We start from the raw sequence: 23,475 nt of genomic DNA, 5'->3' as shown, positions 1-23,475 counted from the left end.
CCTCCCAGCACAAGGTGCGGAATATTAGATAAGTTACTTACATATTATTAGATTAGTTTAGATTCCATACGATAGTTAATCACAGTCATAGTCTTACTTATTTTCCTTGTTATGTTCCATGTTTAGATTAGTGCATTTAGTCCACGTTGGTTTCTCCGCTCCCAGTTCCTCGTTATAGTTTGTTTCTTGTTTTGAATATCGACCCTGTATTCCGTGACCGCGACCTTGATTCCTGCGTTGCCCCGAGTATGCCTGTTTGCCGATCACCTGACCTTTGCATGTTTGTGACAATGTCCATTGTGAAAAATGCTATACAAATAAATTTGAACTGATCATAAGGAGCTGCAGCACAAATAAACAAATTAACTGCAAGTGAAACTGGTATGACTGCAAGAAGCTGATTTAGCTCATAGCTTATTATTGGCACTTAAAACACTTCTACCTTTGTTCAGAAGGCTATTAACAAGCCTAAAATATAAGTATTAACTAACATTTGGGTTCTGCTTTAGGAATTTTTATAGCTAGTGAGGGACACAGAGGGGGTTAAGGAAAACTGAAAGACAGTTGGGGAGACAGAAAAAGTCACTTTCAAATTCATAAAAAATATATATGGGAAAAAGAACCTTTAGATAAAAAAAAAAAAAATTAATAACAACAATGAAATGTCTGTTTTGTAGATACATGTGAATATTACAAATCTGCCTGAAAATAATGAGAAATAGGACCTATTAATGAACAAGAAATCTTTGACTAATCTATTGTTTATATACAGTATGTTCTATATTTTCAGTTCACTATGAACATTGATTAATCAGATTTAGAGGGAAAAATTCTTTATATAACATTTTTTTGTTACATTTGGGTTCAAAATATCAAAAGTACTTTACATACAAATGCTTAGAAAGTCACAACATTATTAAGCCTATTATAGAGCCAATGTAAATATGAAACTTACTAGGAATCATGAAAACTATATTTAAAATAAGTCCCAGGTCTTAGATTAGACCAATTTAAATGAGTATGCTTGAGTTAGCATTCACAATGTTTAGAGTTAATAATCTAGCCAAACAAGAGCATGCACTTTTATAATGCCTCATTTGAACCAAGATGACCATCTGTCTTACCCCAAAAAATGGGCTCCGGTTGGTCCCACCTCTACTAGCCTACTAACAAGCCCCTCACCTTCCACCATTGGGGGGGGATATGGAAGGCATTGGTGTTTTGACAAGCGGCATGTGACTCGCATTGGTGCTGGACACTTCCTGGGTGGGATGATAATGCGCATGCCATTATAACGACTTCCTCTCATAGATCCACCCCTCGCATCTACCATGAAGCTGACTAGGAACCTGCCAAGAATGAACAAGGGATTAGAGAGAGAGACAGAGAGAGAGACAGAGAGAGAGAGAGAGAGAGAGAGAGAGAGAGAGAGAGAGAGAGAGAATTGAATTTCAAAAGCCTTTTATTTACAAGCTTTTAAAAGCTACATCGACCTATTTCGGTCCCACAGAGTCATTGCAAATGACCCTAAAAGAAAAAAGTTTTATATATATATATATATATATATATATATATATATATATATATATATATATATATATATATATATATATATATAATTAAAATAATTCTCCTTCCAGTTGCCTTTACAACCCACAGGGAGTAAAGAATATAAAAAAGCAAACAAGTTTCAAACAGTATGTACACTGTCTTCTAAAAATTGATGAAATCTCACTTTTTCTTCTGCAACCACAAATAATGCCCCTTCCAGACACCATATATTTTCAAATGATACATGGTCTTTCATCTCTTGGTAAAACTTAAAATTGATTAATATCCTAGATTTTAACAGAATCAGAAAAACCAATAAAATACTGTCCCCTGAATTTGATTCAATTTTGTTTCTCCTGCTGACATATATGGCCATCTTTGCCTGCCCTATGATAAAATTTATCAACTGGCACTTAAACTTTTTTTTTTTTGAGAGAGAGTATTTAAAACTAAAACTAAAAGTTTCTATTGTAAAACTCTCATTAAAATGGCCAAACAGTCTCTGTAGAACAGTAAAAAAAAAAATAAAAAAAAAAATAAAAAAAAGAGGCTTCAATCTTACACAGTGCATAAACATGTGAAAAACAGATTCTGTCATGGCACAGACAGGACATTCATAACTCACATCAGGGTTTAAAACACAAATAAAAGAATTAACAGCCACTGCACCATGCAAAATCCTCCATTGTAAATCCCCACACTTTTTTGTTAATGGTGACTTGTACAAGGCTCTCCATTGTGGCTTTACATGTTCCTTTATTTGTAGAACAGAATGCCAAGGTGTGTTGAATCTTTTGTCCAGAAATTTTTTATTTAGAGATGGTACACAAATTTTGTACAGTTCGGTCCCAGATGGTAAGTTGGGGCCCACAAAACTTAGCTTTTCAGATTTAAAACACCTGAGCACTCATGTACATTTGCCGAGACTCTAAAATCCAGAAAAGGATCTTGGTCATTGGGACTACTTAGCCCTCTGGAATATTCCTCCAGCATTTTCAAGACCTCTTCAGTCAACAGGGACCTCCATTCCACAAGGAACTTTCTGACTACACGGACTGACCTCATCTTTATGTGTCCAGCAACTGCCACTGCATTCCCAAACTCCGGTCCTGCTAAGGTCAGTAGGTCACCCAGAGTGACGACTCCAGCCCTGCGGAACCCCTCCGTAAGCGCAGGAAACGGCTTTCTCTGAGATACATCTAAAATGGAACCATTTATGACTGGCTCCTGCAGCAGCCAATAGAGAGAACTTGAGCATTATACTCTCTGCACTGTTAAAAGTTCCCACACTTTAAAAACATTACGGTAAGAAACAGGAAGTTTCCTGATGTCCATCTTTTTCGGGTCCATCCAGAAAAGAGGTTTATGTAAATCCAGCCCTTCAAGTGTCCGTAAAATGGCACATGCTACAGCCTTCCAGTTTGCATTTACAGGTCCATGTAGCAGCCTTTGCACAAACTGTAACCGAAAGGCTGCAGTCCTGCTCTGCAGGTGTACCAGCCCATGTCCCCCTTCATCCTTGGGGAGAAACAGAACACTCTGTGGAACCCAGTGTAGATTGTCCCAAAAAAAATTAACCAAAATTGACTGGATTTTAGATAAAACATGTATTGGGGGGTCGATGCACGCAAGCCTATGCCAGAGGGATGATGCTACCAGGTTGTTGATTAGAAGCACACGCCCCCTAAAGTGTCCTTTAGGACACACAAAAAAAGTGTCCTTTTTTAACAAAAAAATTCCACTTCTCCAAACGACCCTTTACCTTCTCAACAGTCCCTTCGAAGTTTTTCCCCATAAACCCTTCATCTCCTAAAAACACCACCAAATACTTAAAACCATCTCTACACCATAATAAGCGGTCTGGGAGGCTTGGGACGCCGCCTAACCATCTCCCGATTAAAAACGCCACACTTTTCTCCCAGTTTACCTTGGCAGAAGAAACAATTCTAAATTTGTCAGTGATCTTCAACATCGTATCAACATCCCTCTGGCTGCCAACAAGTATCGCCACATCATCAGCATATGCTGATAGTTTAAAAACACCCTCACACTTTGGAATTCCAAATACCTTGCAGTTCTGTTCTCAGTTTTGCTAAAAGAGGTTCAATTGCAAGGGAATACAACATGCCTGATAGCGGGCATCCTTGTCATATTCCCCTTTGAACTTTAAAAGGAGCACACAAGTCACCATTAATCTTCAGTATGCTCTCACTGTCCCGGGACAGAACTCTTATTTTATCGATAAAATCCGAATTAAAACCAAAAGCAGTCAAAACGTTCCATAAGTAGGTATGCTCAACCCTGTCGAAAGCCTTTTACTGGTCAATTAAAACCAAACCACATTCCAAATTAAAAATCCTTCCGACTTCTACGACATCCTTAACGAACGAAATGTTATCATGAATAAATCTACCCGGCACACAGTAGGTCTGGAAGGATCACCTCTTCCATGACTATACTACGTCGGTTTGACAATACCTTAGAGAGCAGTCGATATTCCACACAGAGTACTGAAACAGGTCTCCATGATTTTATGTCGTGTAGATCTCCTTTTTTGGGCAACAGAGTCAATACTGCCCTGCGACAACTGAGTGGCAGCCGCCCTGTGACTAAACTGTCACCCAGTACCTCCAGTAGGTCAACACCCATTTCAGGCCAAAAAGACTTATAAAAGTCAGCCGGTAGACCATCGATGCCTTGCCACTCTCCATACCCTGGAGGGTTTGTAGCAGTTCCTCTAGGGTCAACACCCCTCCGAGGTTTGCATGTGTTTCCTTTGACACCTGAGGGAGATCCTTCAAAAAGACGTTATCATGGGCCTGTTCGTTGGAGATTTCACACTTAGTAGTACAGTTGGGCCTGTTCGTTGGAGATTTCACACTTAGCAGTACAGTTCCTTGTAGAAACCGACTGCTCTCTTTCGAATTTCTCTATGGTCCAATAAAAGTGTCCCATCATCAGAAAACAGGCCATGTATCATCTCATTTTGACCATTCTTTTTTTCCAAATTAAAAAAGAATTTTGACGGTGCATCCATACATTGACGTTTACATCATCTGCCCACACGTATTTAATCTGTATTACGAGTACCGAACAAGTTAGAGGAAGAGAACGTGTAGCTTTATTGTTCATTGGAACTTTATTGTTTATTTGGATCTGTCTTGATTCATTTTCATATTCAGATTTTTTTAAAAATTCATTTCATTATGATTTTTTATGAAGTACCTTCAACCTAGGAGAGTCTGGCATCTAACATAACGTATGAATGTAGGAACATGGACCTTCACCATGCGCTCCACCGGCACCCTAGTTGAAAAGCACGTCAAACATGTCAAATCTTCAAAGATCAGGCAGTTCCGGAGTAAGGAAAATAAAAACACATTACCTATTTAGATTATATCTATGATTAAATTCACCTTCAATTAAGAAATGAAGCTCATGTTAAGGCTATTTCTTCCACAGATGACTTCAGAAGAAATTGATGACCGATTCCCTAGGCATTGTGCCTCCATTTAAAATAAACACTCACATGCTCTGGAATTATATCTCGGAGTACTCTGAACAAGATTTTACATACAACCCAATTACATCACATACACATCATATGAAGAAAAAACTTAACTCCATACATTAATACATTAGATGTATTGTACACTAGCATTAATGTCTGAAAATTAAGCTTAATTTCTGACAGGGGTTTGAATGTTTTCAGATAGAGAGTATATATTTATAAGCAAAATGCTCAGGTACAGGTCTAATACACAAATCCCAGACTATTGTGGTTGTTTAAAACTAGTTGTATGTAAAATCTTGTTCAGAGTACTCCGAGATATAATTCCACAGCCTATGATGAAAATATGGAAATACATGCCATGCAAAAAGTCATGACAATGAACTCATTAGTCTTATCTGGACTTCTGATACTTTTCTGGTTTAACAGATCATGGCCCTATATGGTCACATTCTGTGTTTTGTTGTTCATAGATGAAGGAGTGTATGCCCCGGATTATATGGAATCCTTGGTGCCAGGGTTTGTGGCACATTATCTCCAACATTTAACATTATTTCTTTTCAGACGTATTTCACCCCACCAAAAACCAAACTCATTAACATAAACACCTTTTGTTAGGAGGGGGGCTATTCCCCCCAACACACACCTCTCCACAACACCCCCAGAAACAAAGGAGCCAGATTGACCAGCTGATATACTCCATAGGGTTACCCCCCTCACCACCCCGCCAGTCAGGGAAGCACAGAGGGTCATAAATTATCACACACAACACTTTGATTGACAGTTTGACAGAAAGTGTATGATATAACTACTTAGAGAGAACCATACAATGGTCCGTAAATCCTACTGGTATAATTACACTTCTAAAAGCACTTAACTGGTGTTTAAAACCATAAAATTTCTCCAATCTGGCCATAAAGAGCATAGTATTATAGGAGTGCACCCAGGTATACTGCTTTTGCATGTGGTGAATTTCTCTAAATGTCCACAAGGTCACAGGAATTCATTAACTCGACTAGCCTTCTACGTGATGGCATATGGGGCTCTACATCATTCCTGTCTATACCCAGTTCTGTACAATTAAAATCCCCCCCTAGAATTAAAAAATCATCAGATTCACAATTCTTCAGGACATTATCTAAGGTTCGTAAAAATAACAATCTTTCAATGGCAGTTTCTGGCAGTGAACCCCAGGAAAGCTACTGGCCCAGACGATGTACCTGGTAAGGTGCTCAGATCATGTGCCCACCAGCTTGCCCACATCTTTACCAGAATCTTCAATCTCTCCCTGGCCCAAGCAGTCATCCCGGCCTGCCTAAAATCAGCCATAATCATCCCAGTGCCAAAGAAGTCGCCCACCACTAGCCTGAATGATTATCGTCCTGTGGCCCTCACTCCAGTTATCATGAAGTGCTTTGAGAGATTGGTTCTTCAGCACATCAAGGACTACCTCCCCCCAGACTTCGATCCTTATCAGTTTGCTTATCGCGCAAACAGGTCCACAGAGGATGTTATCGCCGTAGCTGTCCACTACGTGTTGAGACATCTAGAGCAGCAACAGAGCTACGTCCGGATGCTTTTTGTGGATTACAGTTCGGCTTTTAATACAATAATTCTGGACATTCTCATCATGAAATTGGTCACCCTTGGCCTCCCCCGCCTCACATGTGCCTGGATAAAGGACTTTCTCACCAACCGGTCTCAGACAGTGAGACTCGGACCCCACCTCCCCTCCACTCGCACGTTGAGCACAGGTTCTCCACAGGGCTGTGTGTTGAGCCCCCTCCTGTACTGTCTCTACAAATACAACTGTAGTCCAGTCCACAACAATAATCTTATCATCAAGCTTGCTGACGACACCACAATGGTCGGACTCATCTCAAAAGGAGATGAGGTAGCCTACAGAGAGGAGGTCCTAAACTTGGCAGCCTGGTGTTCAAAGAACAATCTGGCTCTAAACACCAAGAAAACCAAGGAACTCATTGTAGACTTCAGGAAGCACAACACTGAGCTGGCCCCCCTTTTCATTAATGGTGAGTGTGTGGAGAGGGTCCACATCTTCCAGTTTCTTGGCGTCCTTATCTCTGCAGACATCTCCTGGACGGACAACATCACAGCGGTTATCAAGAAGGCTCAAACGCGGCTACACTTCCTGAGGGTTCTCAGGAAGTACAATCTGGACTCCAATCTGCTGCTGATCTTCTACCGCTCGTCCGTCGAGAGCCTGCTGACATACTGTATCACGGTGTGATACGGTAGTTGCACCGCAGCAGACAGGGAGAGGCTTCAGAGAGTAGTAAGAGCAGCACAGAAGATCATTGGCTGCCCTCTCCCCTCCCTGATGGATATTTACACCTCCCGTTGCCTCAGCAGAGGAAAAACCATCATTGAGGACAGTTCTCACCCTGGCTTTGATCTGTTCAATCTGTTGCCCTCAGGGAGACGTTACAGGTGCATCAAAACAAGGACTAATAGATTTAAGAATAGTTTTTTTCCCAAAAGCTATTACCATTCTAAACACATACATGTACTGAGTTCACAGCATATGTATATAGTGTCTCAAAAGTGTCTGCATTTCATAGTACCTCCCCCATCCGCCCCAATATCTTGTTTATTTATCTTATTTATCTGTTTATTCTTCTTGTTTATTCTATGTACATGTTGGCACGGAACAAAAAAAGGAGTGGCTCTTAATTTCATTGTACATGTGTATAGTGACAATAAAAGGCATTCATTCATTCATTCATGGCTGCAGTCGGGGCATAAACACAAACAAAAACAACCCACCTATTCTCATATTGTGCTCTAACCTTTAACAGTTGACCCTTTATAATTTCATCAACTTGATAAGAACAGGGAATAAAATTATGGGAAAATAAAATAGCTACTCCCCCACTGGTAGATGTCTTATGACTTAAAAAGGATAACCCTTTAAACTCCCTGGCCGTCAGCAGCATTATTGGCATCTGTGTGGGTTTCCTGAGCAAAGATTACATCAATTTTCTTTTGCTTTACCGTTTTAAATAACAAAAATCTTTTATTTCTTTCCCTTGTCCCATTTAAATTCAACGACGCAATTCGAAACTCACTCATAAATATGAGGAAAAATAATAGATTTATGTACATAATGTCTAGGATTGACTATCACTATCATTATAGTCTAACATTACATTGACTTTTGTAAGGATTTTCTTTAGACGGTATCCCTCCTGATCAGTGAAACCCCCTTCTCCCATTAACCCCCTTGTTTTTCTAACGAATTGTTCCACATCTCGAAAAAAACTCGTCAATCCTCACATTCCTAGCATGTTTAGTTTTTTTCAGAAAAGCCTCGATGTCGTCCACACTATATTCATGGCTCGAAAAGCCACTTAGATTTACACTACATGTAATACTACAGTCAGACGCTTCGCTCTCACTCTCTACCTCCACAAAATTCAACTCCTCTAGAACATCTTTCCTCTTAGCCTGTGCATGAGGACGGTTTCTCCGTCTCTTTCTCTGGGGCATCTTGAACACATTCTCTTCCGTGTCCATATGAGAGCTTTCATCCGCAACTTCATCAGCAAGGGACAGATCAACACTATCTAGTCACACCGTACTGTCCTGTGTATCCTTATCACATAAATCAGGCTCACTCTCAGCCTTCTCTTCTTCACCTGGTTTAGCACAGACACCCTGGTGAGAGGGGCCAGCTTCAGGTGTCTCCACCTGAGAAGGTACTGCAGCTCCCTCTCCCGGTGTGTGGGCCCCATCCACCCTAACGCCCTCTCCAGCAGTAACCTCGTTACCAGCGGCCTCATTAGCATTATTACCATTTTCGGGATTCACACGTTTTTCCGGACAGGCCCGCACCAGATAAACCGCACCCAAAACACTTCATAGTAGTAGTAGTAGCGAAAATGACATAATTAAAATCTTCCACCTTTACATTGTCAGATCCAGATCATTATTATCTTTCATAACCATGTACACAAACTGTCTGAAAGACAGGATATGTTTTACACGAGGGGATTTACTTGTAATCGTTATCTTCTTGATCTGAGAGACCAATTTTCCATAGCGGGATAAAGTTTGTGACAGAACCTCATCCTTAATAAAAGGAGAAACATTAGACAGGATGACTTTTTTAGACGGGGTTGATAAAGGAAGCACTAAGTGAAACACATCATCAGAGAGAGATAGTTTGTATATATTGTAACCTTAGTTTTGACAGGTATAGGTCAAAGGTCAAAAAGATACACATTCTAACTCTCTATATCTAGATCAAAGGTCATGATCATAAAAAAATTTATAGTTATGTTAAATCTGGTTCACATCCATTCGTTACCATACATGGTACGGCCATGTGTTTTCCACCCCACACACGTTGCACACATGGTCTTTCTAACACTCTGTGGTAGGTCATAAAAATATATATAGTTATGTTAAATCTGGATCACATCCATTCATGACACAAACGTTACCATACCTGGTACGGCCATATGTTTTCCACCCCACACACATTGCACATGTTCTTTCTAACACTCAGGTAGGTCATAAAAATATATATAGTTTTGTTAAATCGGGTTCCGATCCATTCCTGACACAAATGTTACTATACATGGTACGGCCATGTGTATTACACATCCAAACAAAAATATGACACACACAAACACACTTTATTTTCACATTATTTAAAAGGAATTTAAGCGTTTTGTACTAAATTAACATGATTATGAACACAAGTTGACAATCATTTTTAAAATGACGTTTTTCCATTTAGATTGTCTGCAGTAGAATGCAGTCTTTTAAACCAGAAAAAATGACTGCCTTTAAGTTTTATAACAATAGTAAGTAAAATCCAGTGTGATTTACATTACAAATCTCATACGTAACATCTCTGCAGGATTTATAGACGTTAAAGCACTGAATGAAATGAGCAATATAGACAAAAAATAAACACTCTGTGTCTACTACTTTTATCTCTCTCATAGAACTATCCACAGTCCAAAGGCTGTGGAGCTAGAAGGCTACGTGTGCGAATGACAAAATTTTTTTTAAAATAAAATAAAAAATGTATCAATACATGAAATTAGATTACACAATGTAGTTGAGGTTTACATGAATAAGCAGAAATGTAATGCTTATCTTTCCTGTAGCACAAATGAAAAGCCCTCTCTAGATGAGCAGATTTGTCAAATGAAATTTTTTCCTTCTTATCCACTGCTACGGTAAACTAAAGAGTAGATATTCAAATTACACTGCTAAATATGACTAGCATTAGCTACGTGTAGTAGTGCAAAATAGTCCATCAAATGTATTAGCAGGTGTAGCCTATACACGAGTCCACTGCTGGTCATATCACTATTGAGAACATGCCCCCAAATTCATTGCTTTAGTAGAATTTAATGGTAAGTGAAATGATAATCACATTGTAATGTCCTTAGTATTTGTTCAGTCTACAGGTCCTCTAACACTCTGTTAAATGAATAAATGTAAATGTACTACAACGTAAATTTAGTTTTAAATCAATTAATTCAGAAATTACACACAATGTTAAGTTGATGAAATTGTGAACATTATTATGTCAACATAACTCATCAAAATAATGTGTACAACTTTAAATATTTAATTAATTCAATAAATAAGAATTTTTATCTTGCAACCCCACATTAAATTTAGATTGTGGGGGTTTGTTTTGTATCGCTCCACTGTTAGAAAATACATGATGGTTGAATGTGAACATAAATGAGCAGAATGTAAGCTTGTGAAATAAATGAAACTTTATTGATTGCACTTTTTGAGAAAATGGCATGACTTTGAATAAAAATTTACTGAAATAAATACTCTAAGTTTTTACATACCTTCTAAATAGGTCCCTTTAGGAGGTAAACGTTTTAAAGACGGTGTTTTATAAGAAACGCACGTATTACATGCCTTCTAAACCTAACCCTTTAGGATGTAAAATGTTTAAAGTGCTGCTTAAAAGAATCGAGAGTTTTGTTTAAACTAGAAGACACATTTTCCGGGCAATGTCTTGTAGGCCTATACACAGTGTCCTACACATCTGAAGTGTGTGTGTATGTGGGTGTGGGGATGTGCGTGTGTGTGTGTGGGTGTGTTAGAGAGAGAGCGAGAGAGAGAGAGAGAGAGAGAGAGAGAGAGAGAGAGAGAGAGAGAGAGAGAGAGAGAGAGAGAGAGAGAGTGAGTGAGAGAGAGAGTAATGTGTTTCCTGGGGTTTGCTGACCAGAATGCTTACAGTGTGTTTATGTTAATGAATTAAGGGACGAGTCGTGTGTTTCAGGGTTTAACGATCCCTACCAATGTGTACATTTGTGGTTTAAGTGAATCTTTGTTTCTGAAATTACTTCTGTGGTAATTATCAGGTTGTGTAACTAATCTATCAGAAAATACTAGACCTGGTGACTGAATGTGGTAGATGTATTAGAATTTTGGACATGTTATGCATGTGTAGCTCCCTATGTGTATGATCTATGTGTAATCCTTCTGTCAAGAAATGAACAGACTGAGGTTTGTGAAATAATTGAACTATTTATTGGCTACGTTGTTGAGAAAAACACTGTGATGTGTAAAACATTTCTACAGTCCTTCAACGCTGTATGATGTCGTTGTTCTCTTTTACTGAAAGAAAGGTCAAAACCATCGGTGTTATTCGTTGTGGAGACTGAAGTGACAATATCTCTGAAGAAAATGAAAATATGTATTACATATCCTACCTTCTAACCAGGTTATTTTAAGGGTGAAAAAAACTTTTTTTTTAAAGACGGTGTTTTAAAAGAGTCGTGCATTTTGTTTAAACTATAAACAAGATTTCAGAAAATGGCTCGCCAACGAGGATACTTACACAGAACTATCGCTAAATACATAAGCTTTTGCTATGCTTTGACATCCCATGTCCCAGCAGTACATTTATGACCTCTGGTGACCATGTGGGTGTGCGGGGATGGGTGTGTGAGAGAGAGAGACACAGGTGTTTTGGTATTTAATAGATATTAGACTTTTTATGATGTAATAATAAAATGTATTTTTTTTTTAAATTTGAATATGAAAATGAATCAAGACAGATCTAAATAAACAATAAAGTTCCAATGAACAGTAAATCTACATTTTCTCCTCCTCTAACTTGTTCAGTACTCGTAATACAGATTAAATACGTGTGGGACAGATGCTGTAAACTATGGATCTGATCCAATGTTATTTGGGAAGAAAGATCAATCTGAATTTTCTCAACATAAATGTTGTGTGTGTAGTTTGTTATCAGATTGTCTAGACGTACATGACACATCTGATAAACGAGATTTCCTCTCCCGTGCTGTAATGATGGCTGGAAACTAGGACTTAATGGCATATACTGTAGAAAGGTCATATAGAACATAGAGAAATCTCATTGGGAATTAAGTCACCTTTCACGTTGCCTTTTATTATGATCACAACCAGACAGTTATATTGTTTCTGAGTTTAATAATAAGATTAATGTTTAGACTTTTTTTTGATGCTGAAGAAGCAAAAATCTAAGTAACCCTTAACCTTCAGACTGATGATTTGCAATGTCTGAACACGATGCTTTAAAAGAAAAATGTATAACGAACTTGAAAAGGTGGAAAGGGGTTCTATGAATTAGTATATGGGTATCTCTCTCTCTTTATATCGCCATTACAGCAGTGTTTAAACAGATACATAGCAGACAAATATACATATAGACAGTTTTATTTTGTACATGCATACCAACTTAATCTTCACCTATCATCGTTCCCTGTTAATGAAATCTGTCAATACCTAATAAAACAGTTTAAGTCACTAACCAAAGTAAGTATACCAAACTGAAGCTATGATAAAAGAACAAAAACAATGAACCTTTCTCAAAGAAATTCCTAAATCCTCTGACCAAGTATATGGCTGTACCATCTGTCTATTAAATAAATGCCGGTCCTTCATGCTGAAAAAGAAGGATCCAAATATAATACCAGTAGTTTGGCACTGTGACTCAAAAAGTTGTTTTATATCTGACATCTGAAAGCTATCTACTGTTCCCCAACTGCTGTACAATAGTGATGATGCTCTTACAGTTAAGAGGGCTGAACGGCAGACCTTGTTAAATAATATTTTATGTTTCTTCCTCATAATGTGTTATATTTTATAAATATATTCTTATACATCTTATATTACTTTTTGCCTTTTCTTATACGTTGAAATGGGAGAAGAAGGGATCAATGCTGGTGTAAAGGTGATCCTGCACAAGGACATGTCTTGGTAAATGTAAGGGACGAGTCAACGTAATCCTTCACATGGTATTCATAAGGTGCCATAAGTTTCTGCTTCTCTATGGGTCATGTTGAAGTTTGAACAAAAAGGTTTGACTTAATATCCGCAGCAGTAGTGCACAAGTCATTTCTTCCTAATTTTTTATTAACTTTTATTGTATGCCTAAATGCAATAAAAGTTATTTGCCAGATTCAGATGCTCCTAAACAAATTATTATAAAGTATGAGTTGGTAACTGATCAACAAAGACTGTACTATCATTTCTAATATAATGCATTAAATATGGACCACTATTTTCACTGAAATATTTCAGAGATTTTTTTTTTTTACACTAGTTTACACTAAATGTCTAATATTCTGTTCTGTTGGAAATATGCCTGAACAGTTATTCCCATCCCACCCACCCCCCGAACCGTTATCCCCCCCCCAAACCCCAGATCAGGAGTGGGTAAAGACAGACTGGTGATCTGATCTATATTATATATACATGTACCTTAGATAATGCCTCTCTGAACGCCATGGTGGGACGTTCCCGAGTTGAAATACTGTACAAGTCCTAAGCATTAGATCACCCCAATTACTCTTGTATACTCTTTCCATACCATCGGGATCTTTGCCTGATGAAACCATACACAAAACATATTTGACATTTGGGGCCTAATTCTAAAATCACCAGATACCAAATGCACAACCGTTTTGTCTTGCTGCCATCACAAAATTAAAATGTTTAAACCTTAAGTAACGTAGTCACAGAGGGTGTATATATTTTTCACACTACGTGAAGTTTGGGGATCCTTATAGACTGTGGAACAGAAATGTACTCAGTGTGTCTCCGCCGTTTTATTTTATATTGGAGTACAACCATTTTTCTTTTTTACCATTAAGGATGAAACACTTGTTTCTTTTAAAACATCATCTTTAAATGTTTTTCTACCTCCTAACTAAAACCTCGGACTTAAGACACGATCTTTGGAGTTGTTGACGCCCTACTCAGGCTTAAACAACGTCTTTACATTACCTTCATTAATAAATTGTCAAACTAACCTCTTGGTTTTTTTTATTTATTTTTTTTTTTTTTGGAGCAAAAGTCAGGTCCTCTCTCATTTCAACAGGTCCTCTTGTTGGTGAATACACAGCAATCTTCTAAGGGTATTAGGATTTCTCGGACCAGACATTGTAACAGATAGTTGCAGAGTTTCTTCTGTGTTTTAACTACGACGTCTTAACCATTATTTTAACACTGAGACACACGACTCCCTTTAATTCGTTAACAAACACATTTGTAAGAATTCTGGTCAGCAAAACTCCCAAAAAAGAACACCTGTGTCTCTCTCTCTCACACACCCATCCCCGCACACCCACATGGTCACCAGAGGTCATAAATGTACTGCTGGGACATGGGATGTCAAAGCATAGCAAAAGCTTATGTATTTAGCGATAGTTCTGTGTAAGTATCCTCGTTGGCGAACCATTTTCTGAAATCTTGTTTATAGTTTAAACAAAATGCACGATTCTTTTAAAACACCGTCTTTAAAAAAAAAGTTTTTTTCACCCTTAAAATAACCTGGTTAGAAGGTAGGATATGTAATACATATTTTCATTTTCTTCAGACATATTGTCACTTCAGTCTCCACAACGAATTACACCGATGGTTTTGACCTTTCTTTCAGTAAAAGAAAACAACGACATCATACAGCGTTGAAGGACTGTAGAAATGTTTTACACATCACAATGTTTTTCTCAACAACGTAGCCAATAAAGAGTTCAATTATTTCACAAACCTCAGTCTGTTCATTTCTTGACAGAAGCATTACACATAGATCATACACATAGGGAGCTACACATGCATAACATGTCCAAAATTCTAATACATCTACCACATTCAGTCACCAGGTCTAGTATTTTCTGATAGATTAGTTACACAAACTGATAATTACCACAGAAGTAATTTCAGAAACAAAGATTCACTTAAACCACAAATGTACACATTGGTAGGGATCGTTAAACCCTGAAACACACGACTCGTCCCTTAATTCATTAACATAAACAAGCATGTGTATGTAGCATAACAATAGTTATGCATATGTAATAAACAAGCATATGTAAGTATTCTGGTCAGCAAACCCCAGGAAACACATGACTCTCTCTCTCTCTCTCTCTCTCTCTCTCTCTCTCTCTCTCTCTAACACACCCACACACACACGCACACCCCCACATATACACACACTTCAGATTGCCCGGAAAATGTGTCTTCTAGTTTAAACAAAACTCTCGATTCTTTTAAGCAGCACTTTAAACATTTTACATCCTAAAGGGTTAGGTTTAGAAGGCATGTAATACGCGCGTTTCTTATAAAACACCGTCTTTAAAACGTTTACCTCCTAAAGGGACCTATTTAGAAGGTATGTAAAAACTTTTTTTTTCATTTTTTTTTTTTTTTTTACATTTCTTCGGGTATATCAATGTTTTAGAGTATTTATTTCAGTAAATTTTTATTCAAAGTCATGCCATTTTCTCAAAAAGTGCAATCAATAAAGTTTCATTTATTTCACAAGCTTACATTCTGCTCATTTATGTTCACATTCAACCATCATGTATTTTCTAACAGCGGAGCGATACAAAACAAACTCCCACAACCTAAATTTAATGTGGGGTTGCAAGATAAAAATTCTTATTTATTGAATTAATTAAATATTTAAAGTTGTACACATTATTTTGATGAGTTGTGTTGACATAATAATGTTGATAATTACATCAACTTAACATTGTGTGTAATTTCTGAATTAATTGATTTAAAACTAAATTTACGTTGTAGTACATTTACATTTATTCATTTAACAGAGTGTTAGAGGACCTGTAGATTGAACAAATACTAAGGACATTACAATGTGATTATCATTTCACTTACCATTAAATTCTACTAAAGCAATGAATTTGGGGGCATGTTCTCAATAGTGATATGACCAGCAGTGGACTCGTGTATAGGCTACACCTGCTAATACATTTGATGGACTATTTTGCACTACTACACGTAGCTAATGCTAGTCATATTTAGCAGTGTAATTTGAATATCTACTCTTTAGTTTACCGTAGCAGTGGATAAGAAGGAGAAAATTTCATTTGACAAATCTGCTCATCTAGAGAGGGCTTTTCATTTGTGCTATAGGAAAGATAAGCATGATTACATTTCTGCTTATTCATGTAAACCTCAACTACATTGTGTAATCTAATTTCATGTATTGATACATTTTTTATTTTATTTTTAAAAAAATTTTGTCATTCGCACACGTAGCCTTCTAGCTCCACAGCCTTTGGACTGTGGATAGTTCTATGAGAGAGATAAAAGTAGTAGACACAGAGTGTTTATTTTTTGTCTATATTGCTCATTTCATTCAGTGCTTTAACGTCTATAAATCCTGCAGAGATGTTACGTATGAGATTTGTAATGTAAATCACACTGGATTTTACTTACTATTGTTATAAAACTTAAAGGCAGTCATTTTTTCTGGTTTAAAAGACTGCATTCTACTGTAGACAATCTAAATGGAAAAACGTCATTTTAAAAATGATTGTCAACTTAACAACTTGTGTTCATAATCATGTTAATTTAGTACAAAACACTTAAATTCCTTTTAAATAATGTGAAAATAAAGTGTGTTTGTGTGTGTCATATTTTTGTTTGGTTGTGTAATACACATGGCCGTACAATGTATAGTAACATTTGTGTCAGGAATGGATCGGAACCCGATTTAACATAACTAGTAATGTTTGTGTCAGGAATAGATGGGAACCCGATTTAACATAACTATATATATTTTTATGACCTACCTCAGAGTGTTAGAAAGAACATGTGCAATGTGTGAGGGGTGGAAAACACATGGCTGTACCAGGTATGGTAACGTTTGTGTCACGAATGGATGTGATCCAGATTTAACATAACTATATATATTTTTATGACCTACCACAGAGTGTTAGAAAGACCATGTGTGCAACGTGTGTGGGGTGGAAAACACATGGCCGTACCAGGTATGGTAACGGATGGATGTGAACCAGATTTAACAAAACTATATATATTTTTATGACCTACCACAGAGTGTTAGAAAGACCATGTGTGCAACGTGTGTGGGGTGGAAAACACATGGCCATACCAGGTATGGTAACGAATGGATGTGAACCAGATTTAACATAACTATATATATTTTTATGACCTACCACAGAGTGTTAGAAAGACCATGTGTGCAACGTGTGTGGGGTGGAAAACACATGGCCGCACCATGTATGGTAACGAATGGATGTGATCCAGATTTAACATAACTATAAATATTTTTATGATCATGACCTTTGATCTAGATATAGAGAGTTAGAATGTGTATCTTTTTGACCTTTGACCTATACCTGTCAAAACTAAGGTTACAATATGTAAAAACTATCTCTCTCTATCATCAATCACAACTCCATTGTCCACCGTTTCGTTTGCCAACTCCACCGTTTTCAGAAACAACACGACGGCACTATTCATACAGGCCTCAGACAGAATGTTGTCGTATCCAACACTCTCCCCCACGGCCAGACTAACCTCCTCAACACTGGCGGTAGTGGTTACTTTTATAGCATGCCGCCGCGTAAGGGAATCATACTTCCCTGTACCTGAGGCAGCCATGCTCCCAACCACGGAAACAGCCGCCCAGGCCAGCGGGAAAAATCACACACAAACACAAACACACACACACACACACACACACACACACACACACACACACCAAACAAGAGTAAATTAAGACTCCCTCAGAAAACAGAGCTAAAAGGAAATCGTATTTCTGAAGAAAAAATAGATAGAAAAATGAACAAGCGAAATTTGGAGCAGTGGCCTCAACCACACTCCGCACACACTCACTCACTCACTACCACGCCGACTCCGCCCACTCACTCAGTCCATGCGCACGAGAGAGAGAGAGAGAACTAGAAGATACTAACCCAGAACAATGGCAAAAAATTGCAATGATTGTCAGCACTGTGGTGATGAATTACAATTTAATAAAGATAATTGGAAAGAAAGGGCAAGAATGAAATATATGAAGAGAAAGTAAAAAGGCAGAGAAAGGAAAAGAAGGCTGGATCTCCATGCCACTTAAAAGAAAAGTAGAAGTAGCTCCACTTAAAAGAAAAATAATTAGAGGGAAAAAGGTAGCACCCTGGTATAAAGATCACACACAGACCACAAACAGACCACTTGAAAAGTATAACGTAAATGGCGTCAAACCAAATTGGTAGTATTTCAAACAGAAATAATCCTAGATTCTTATTTAAAGGGCCCTAATTTGCTGTATTAAGTGTGCCTAATTTTGTTTTAGAAGTCTCATACAATAGGTTTAATTGCACCCAAGGTCAAAAAACACTTTAATTTTCTCAAAATTTACAATGCAGCATCACCTCTTTTTCTCAGTGTCATAAACGACTTGCTCAAGGGTCCGTTCACTCTAAACTCCTCCTCTCAGAGAACCTATTCTGCTCTGATTAGTCAGATGTCCTAGTCTGTTGTGATTGGTCTCCCACGTGGGTTGGAAAGGAAAAGACCATTACTATATCTGAATTTCAGCTCAGAAATAATGTCGTTGGTTTTACCTTATCAATTTGAGCCTGAGTCCGATTGTAAATACATTGGAAGATCAACCCTAACCACCATCGCAAGCACGAAGAGAACAGGATGTTTCTCAGTGAAAAATTCGTATGCAGTTTGACATGCATTGAAGATGAGATGTTATTGCTTTTGCAGCGCAGAAAACAACGTCTTTAGACATGGTGACAAAAGGAACCTAACACTTTCAGGACTCAACTACAACTGTAGTGTTTGAGGGTGGGCTAAAGTACATGTTGTTCGTGAGCAGACAATGAAACGAGAGGTGTTTTTTTTGTTTTTTTTTAAATTACAAACCTACATAGGTTTGTGCAGGTAGTAAGTCTGGAATTACTGACGATTCGTTTCAGGCTGTTCAGAATCGGTTCTTTCTTTTGGGAGACAATAACTCCATTTGTCGTGCACTTTGATTTTTTAAACTTTGCAGACTTTTTACATTCACAAACAGCTATATAACAAACTACACGAAAGGTAATATCTGAAAAAGCATAACTGGGGAACTTTAATACTGTAGCAAAATTAACTAGGAATAAAACCACCATAGAAACCTGCATACAATCATTATATAGCAGCAATGATTTCATAAATTTTTTCCCTGGCAAATTTGCAAATATTAGACAAAAAAATTCAGCCTATGAATTTAAAGCCAGACAGTTTTATAACTAACCCTGTGAATAATTATATAACAATATTTGATCAACGGATAGATTATTTCATTCCCCTTTGAGAGACTGAACTAATTTCATTCATTTCTTCATCAAAATGATCAACTTGTATACTAGATCCCTTATCTACACGTTTCTTCAAACAGATTCCAGAAGTAATCAAACCCCTTCTAAAAATAATAAAGTCTTCTTTAGCACTGGCTATGTACCTAAATCATTGAAAATAGCAGTTATAAAACCCCTGATTTAAAAACCTGACCTCGACCCCTGTCAATTGTCTATAGCAGGCCAATATCAAATCTCTGTAGCTGTAGTACAGAAGCTATGGTCATACCTACATAGGAATAACATTCATGAAATGTATTAGTCAGAATTTAGGCCTCATGCTAGTACAGAGACAGCGCTGGTTAAAGTGGTAAATGATCTACTACTGGGCTCTGATCAGGGTTTTGTCTCCTTGCTTGTGTTGCTTGACCTTAGTGCAGCTTTTGATAACATTGATCATACTATTCTTCTTGGTAGACTAGAAAACATTGTTGGCATTAAGGGAATGGCCCTCTCCTGGCTCAGGTCGTATTTGACTGACCGTTATCAGATCTTAGATGTAAATGGTGACTTCTCTATGCATAATGAGGTAAAGTTTTGTGTTCTGCAAGGTTCTGTTTTAGGCCCACTGAATTTTTCTTTATATATGCTACCTCTGGGTCAAATTATTTGTAAACATGGATTTAGCATCCACCGTTTGCTGATGACATGTTTCAGCAAAGCCAGATGACAGACACCAGCTTAATAAAATTAAGGAACATGTAAAGGACATTAGACACTGGATGCTTATTAACTTCCTTCCTTAACTTCCAATTTCCTTCCTACTTAATTCTGACAAGACAGAAGTACTTATATTAGGACCACATGCAGCTAGAAGTACGCTTTCTGTTTACATAGTAACACTGGATGGCCTTTCTGTTTCATCATTTGCAGCAGTAAAAGACCTTGGTGTAATTACTGACTCCAGTCTTTCATTTGACGTAAATATTATTATATTATTATTAGCCCTCTTTAATCTCAGAAATATTGCTAAGATAAGAATATAATGTCACTACATGATGCAGAAAAATTTGTGCTTTTGTCACCTCTAGGTTGGATTATTGTAATGCCTTACTGTCTGTATGTTCCAGTAGGTACAAGCTCAAGTTAGTCCAGAATGCAGCTGCAAGAGTCTTTACTAGAACCAGAAGATATGACCACATCACCCCTATCGTATCCACACTGCGTTGGCTCCCAGTGAAATTTTGTATTGATTATAAAATAGTACTATTGACCTATAAAGCACTAAATGGTATAGTATCTGAGCAAACTTTAGGTCTTTTACAATCCGCCACACCTACTACGATCAGAAGGTGCAGGCTATTTGTTGATACCTTGAATAGCCTACAGCAGGGGGAAGCACTTTCTCTTACAAAGCACCACATTTATGGAACAGCCCCCCCCCACACACACACACACACACACACTCTCTGCATTCACCCTAGGTTTGTTGAAGGTGGAGTGGCTGGCTACCTTATGTCCCAGGACGCCCTCATGTCTGTGTTACCTTCTGGCTCTACCTTTTAGTTATGCTGTCATAGCTAGTCTTGCCAGAGTCCCTGCTTGCACTCATGTAAAGTACATTGTCCTTAACCATTATGGGACAATAAGCATACCTAATAATCTCTCCTTCACTTTCCCTCTCTTTCTGTCGAGATACACATGATACTCCTCAGATACCAGTGATCCTGACCCCTTCTGCTACCCAGACCTGCCTGGTCCATCTTGATGCCCTACTTCTGGCTGGAGTTCTCATCAATTGGAAGTCACATGCTGCTGCTGAGGATGGCCCCACATGGTGCAGCCTAAAGATCATTGAGATTACTGAGGATGGTTCCACTTAAAAACCATTAAGATATCTTTGGACCTCAATTCATATGAACAGTTTTGCTGTGACGGCTAGGACTGCAATTGCGACAAACAGTTTTGCACTCAAGTCTCCATCATTGAACAGTGGATAAGTTCAGCAAAAGACTTCATGTAAAAACTGTAATGAATTTTCCTGGTAACACATTTACACTATTTGACCATATATTGTTAGCACATTTGTAGAAGGGCTTTATTTATTTATAATTGCAGAATCCGTTGTCACCCAGATGAGGATGGGTTCCTCTCAAGGGTTCTTCGTCATAGCGTCTCAGGGAGTTTTTCCGTTGCCTCTGGCTTGCTCATTAGGGATACATTCGTACATTTAAAATCTATATCCTGAATTTATATATTTCTGTAAAGCTGCTTTGGGGCAATGTCTGTTATTAAAAGCACTATACAAATAAAACTGAATTGAACTGATCTCTGACAGGTGGACAACAGTGAAAGTTTGGGTCAACACTGGAAGTGTCAGGTCAACACAGGAATCAATGAGAAGCTCTGTTTCCCAGAGCACACTGCAGCATACAAATATGGCCACCATGGACTACACTTCCCAAAACCCATGGACTTTATCACATTCACATTTGCCTGAATTCTAATCACGTACACCTGGACACAGTATATAAGGACTCCAGTTCCACACTCGCATTACAAAGTAATGCTCTGTGTGTATCTACTTGAACTTACCAAGCCTTTATCTCCATGTATTTTTATTCTGGTTATGACTTTGTTCTGTATCTTGTTTATGATTTTGGGTTTTGCCCAAGTATTGATGTTTGTCGATCGCCTGAACGCTGCCTGTTTTTGGATAATGTTTTTGTACACTGTTTTGGATTTGTTTGTCAGCCCCTGTAATAAAATTTCAAACTGTATTTGCATCTGTCTTTGTCTTGATCTCATGACAGGGAAAAGAAAAGATGACAAGAGGATACAGTTTCACCTGGAGTCATATGGAGGGAGCTGGGAGGAAGGGAAAAGGAGAAAAAGAGAAGAAAAAAATAGTGTAGGAAGCAAAATATACTCACCATGTAAATTTTTTTATTTATTTATTTATTTTCACAATAAGCAAAGAAAAAAAAATACCCCACACAAACCCAAAAATGTGGATCCTTTATAAAATAAAAATAAAAAATGTTTTTGAAATATAGTACATTTACAAACTGGCTTTGTAGGCATTTGGGTGGGTACCAATGCAGAAAAATATCTATTGCACAAAAGTAGACTTTCACTGATCTTAATGACAGAATAATGGAAGACCTCAGACAACACAATCAAAATATTAAATACAAGGAGGATCATTAGATGAATATTCTTCCCCCAGGGAGCATCCAATGTTAATTTCAATAAATGTGTGTATCTCAATTAGACTCTTGATGTAGGACAGTTTCTCTCTCTTACCCTGAGTGGACGGGACTGGACATGGTGTTCTGTGCATGGTCCACTGTGTCTGGGGTCCAGCTATATTGCCTGAAACACTCATTCTGTTCCCGGGTCACTGCAAGGTGCTGGAAATATATGTCACACACACACACACACACACACACACACACACACACACACACACACACGTACACACACACACACACACACACACACACACACACGTGCAGGCATTGCAGACATGAACACAGACAGATTTTGTACTAGGCTATACTGACATATTGAGGAGTAGGATGCTGGTAGAAGAATGTTTCAGCTATGGCCATAAAACTTGGAGATATAAATTTCCCAAATAAATATAAACTTGTTTTATAACAAAACATTGCTATAGAAATGTAAGTAATTTTTTGACTCATCACTGAAGTGATGCTGTACTATGCATTCATTTTAACTTAGCATTAATTTTAGCTTAATAGTCATTTTTAGTCTCTGAACCAGTTAACTATATATGAATAC

At 37.8% G+C, this 23,475-nt stretch overlaps 1 protein-coding gene across 1 annotated transcript in view; it reads right to left on the bottom strand.

The window, feature by feature from the left end:
• LOC108261191 (ankyrin-3) overlaps positions 1-23,078 on the bottom strand; it is a 65,514-nt gene extending 42,436 nt beyond the window's left edge. Inside the window, exons 1-2 of the mRNA XM_053682666.1 lie at positions 22,978-23,078; positions 1,125-1,349 (exon numbers count right to left, since the gene is read on the bottom strand). Of these exons, the coding sequence (XP_053538641.1) occupies positions 1,125-1,349; positions 22,978-23,000 (248 nt within the window). The 5' untranslated portion in view covers positions 23,001-23,078. The remainder of the gene's footprint in view (positions 1-1,124; positions 1,350-22,977) is intronic.
• Between the last annotated feature and the right edge of the window lie 397 nt (positions 23,079-23,475).

This window comes from Ictalurus punctatus, chromosome 9 (genome assembly GCF_001660625.3).
Source record: "Ictalurus punctatus breed USDA103 chromosome 9, Coco_2.0, whole genome shotgun sequence".
In the NCBI taxonomy this organism is placed as follows: Eukaryota; Metazoa; Chordata; class Actinopteri; order Siluriformes; family Ictaluridae; genus Ictalurus; species Ictalurus punctatus.
Note: the sequence above shows the minus strand (reverse complement) of the source record. Positions and strands in the feature narration are given on the sequence as shown.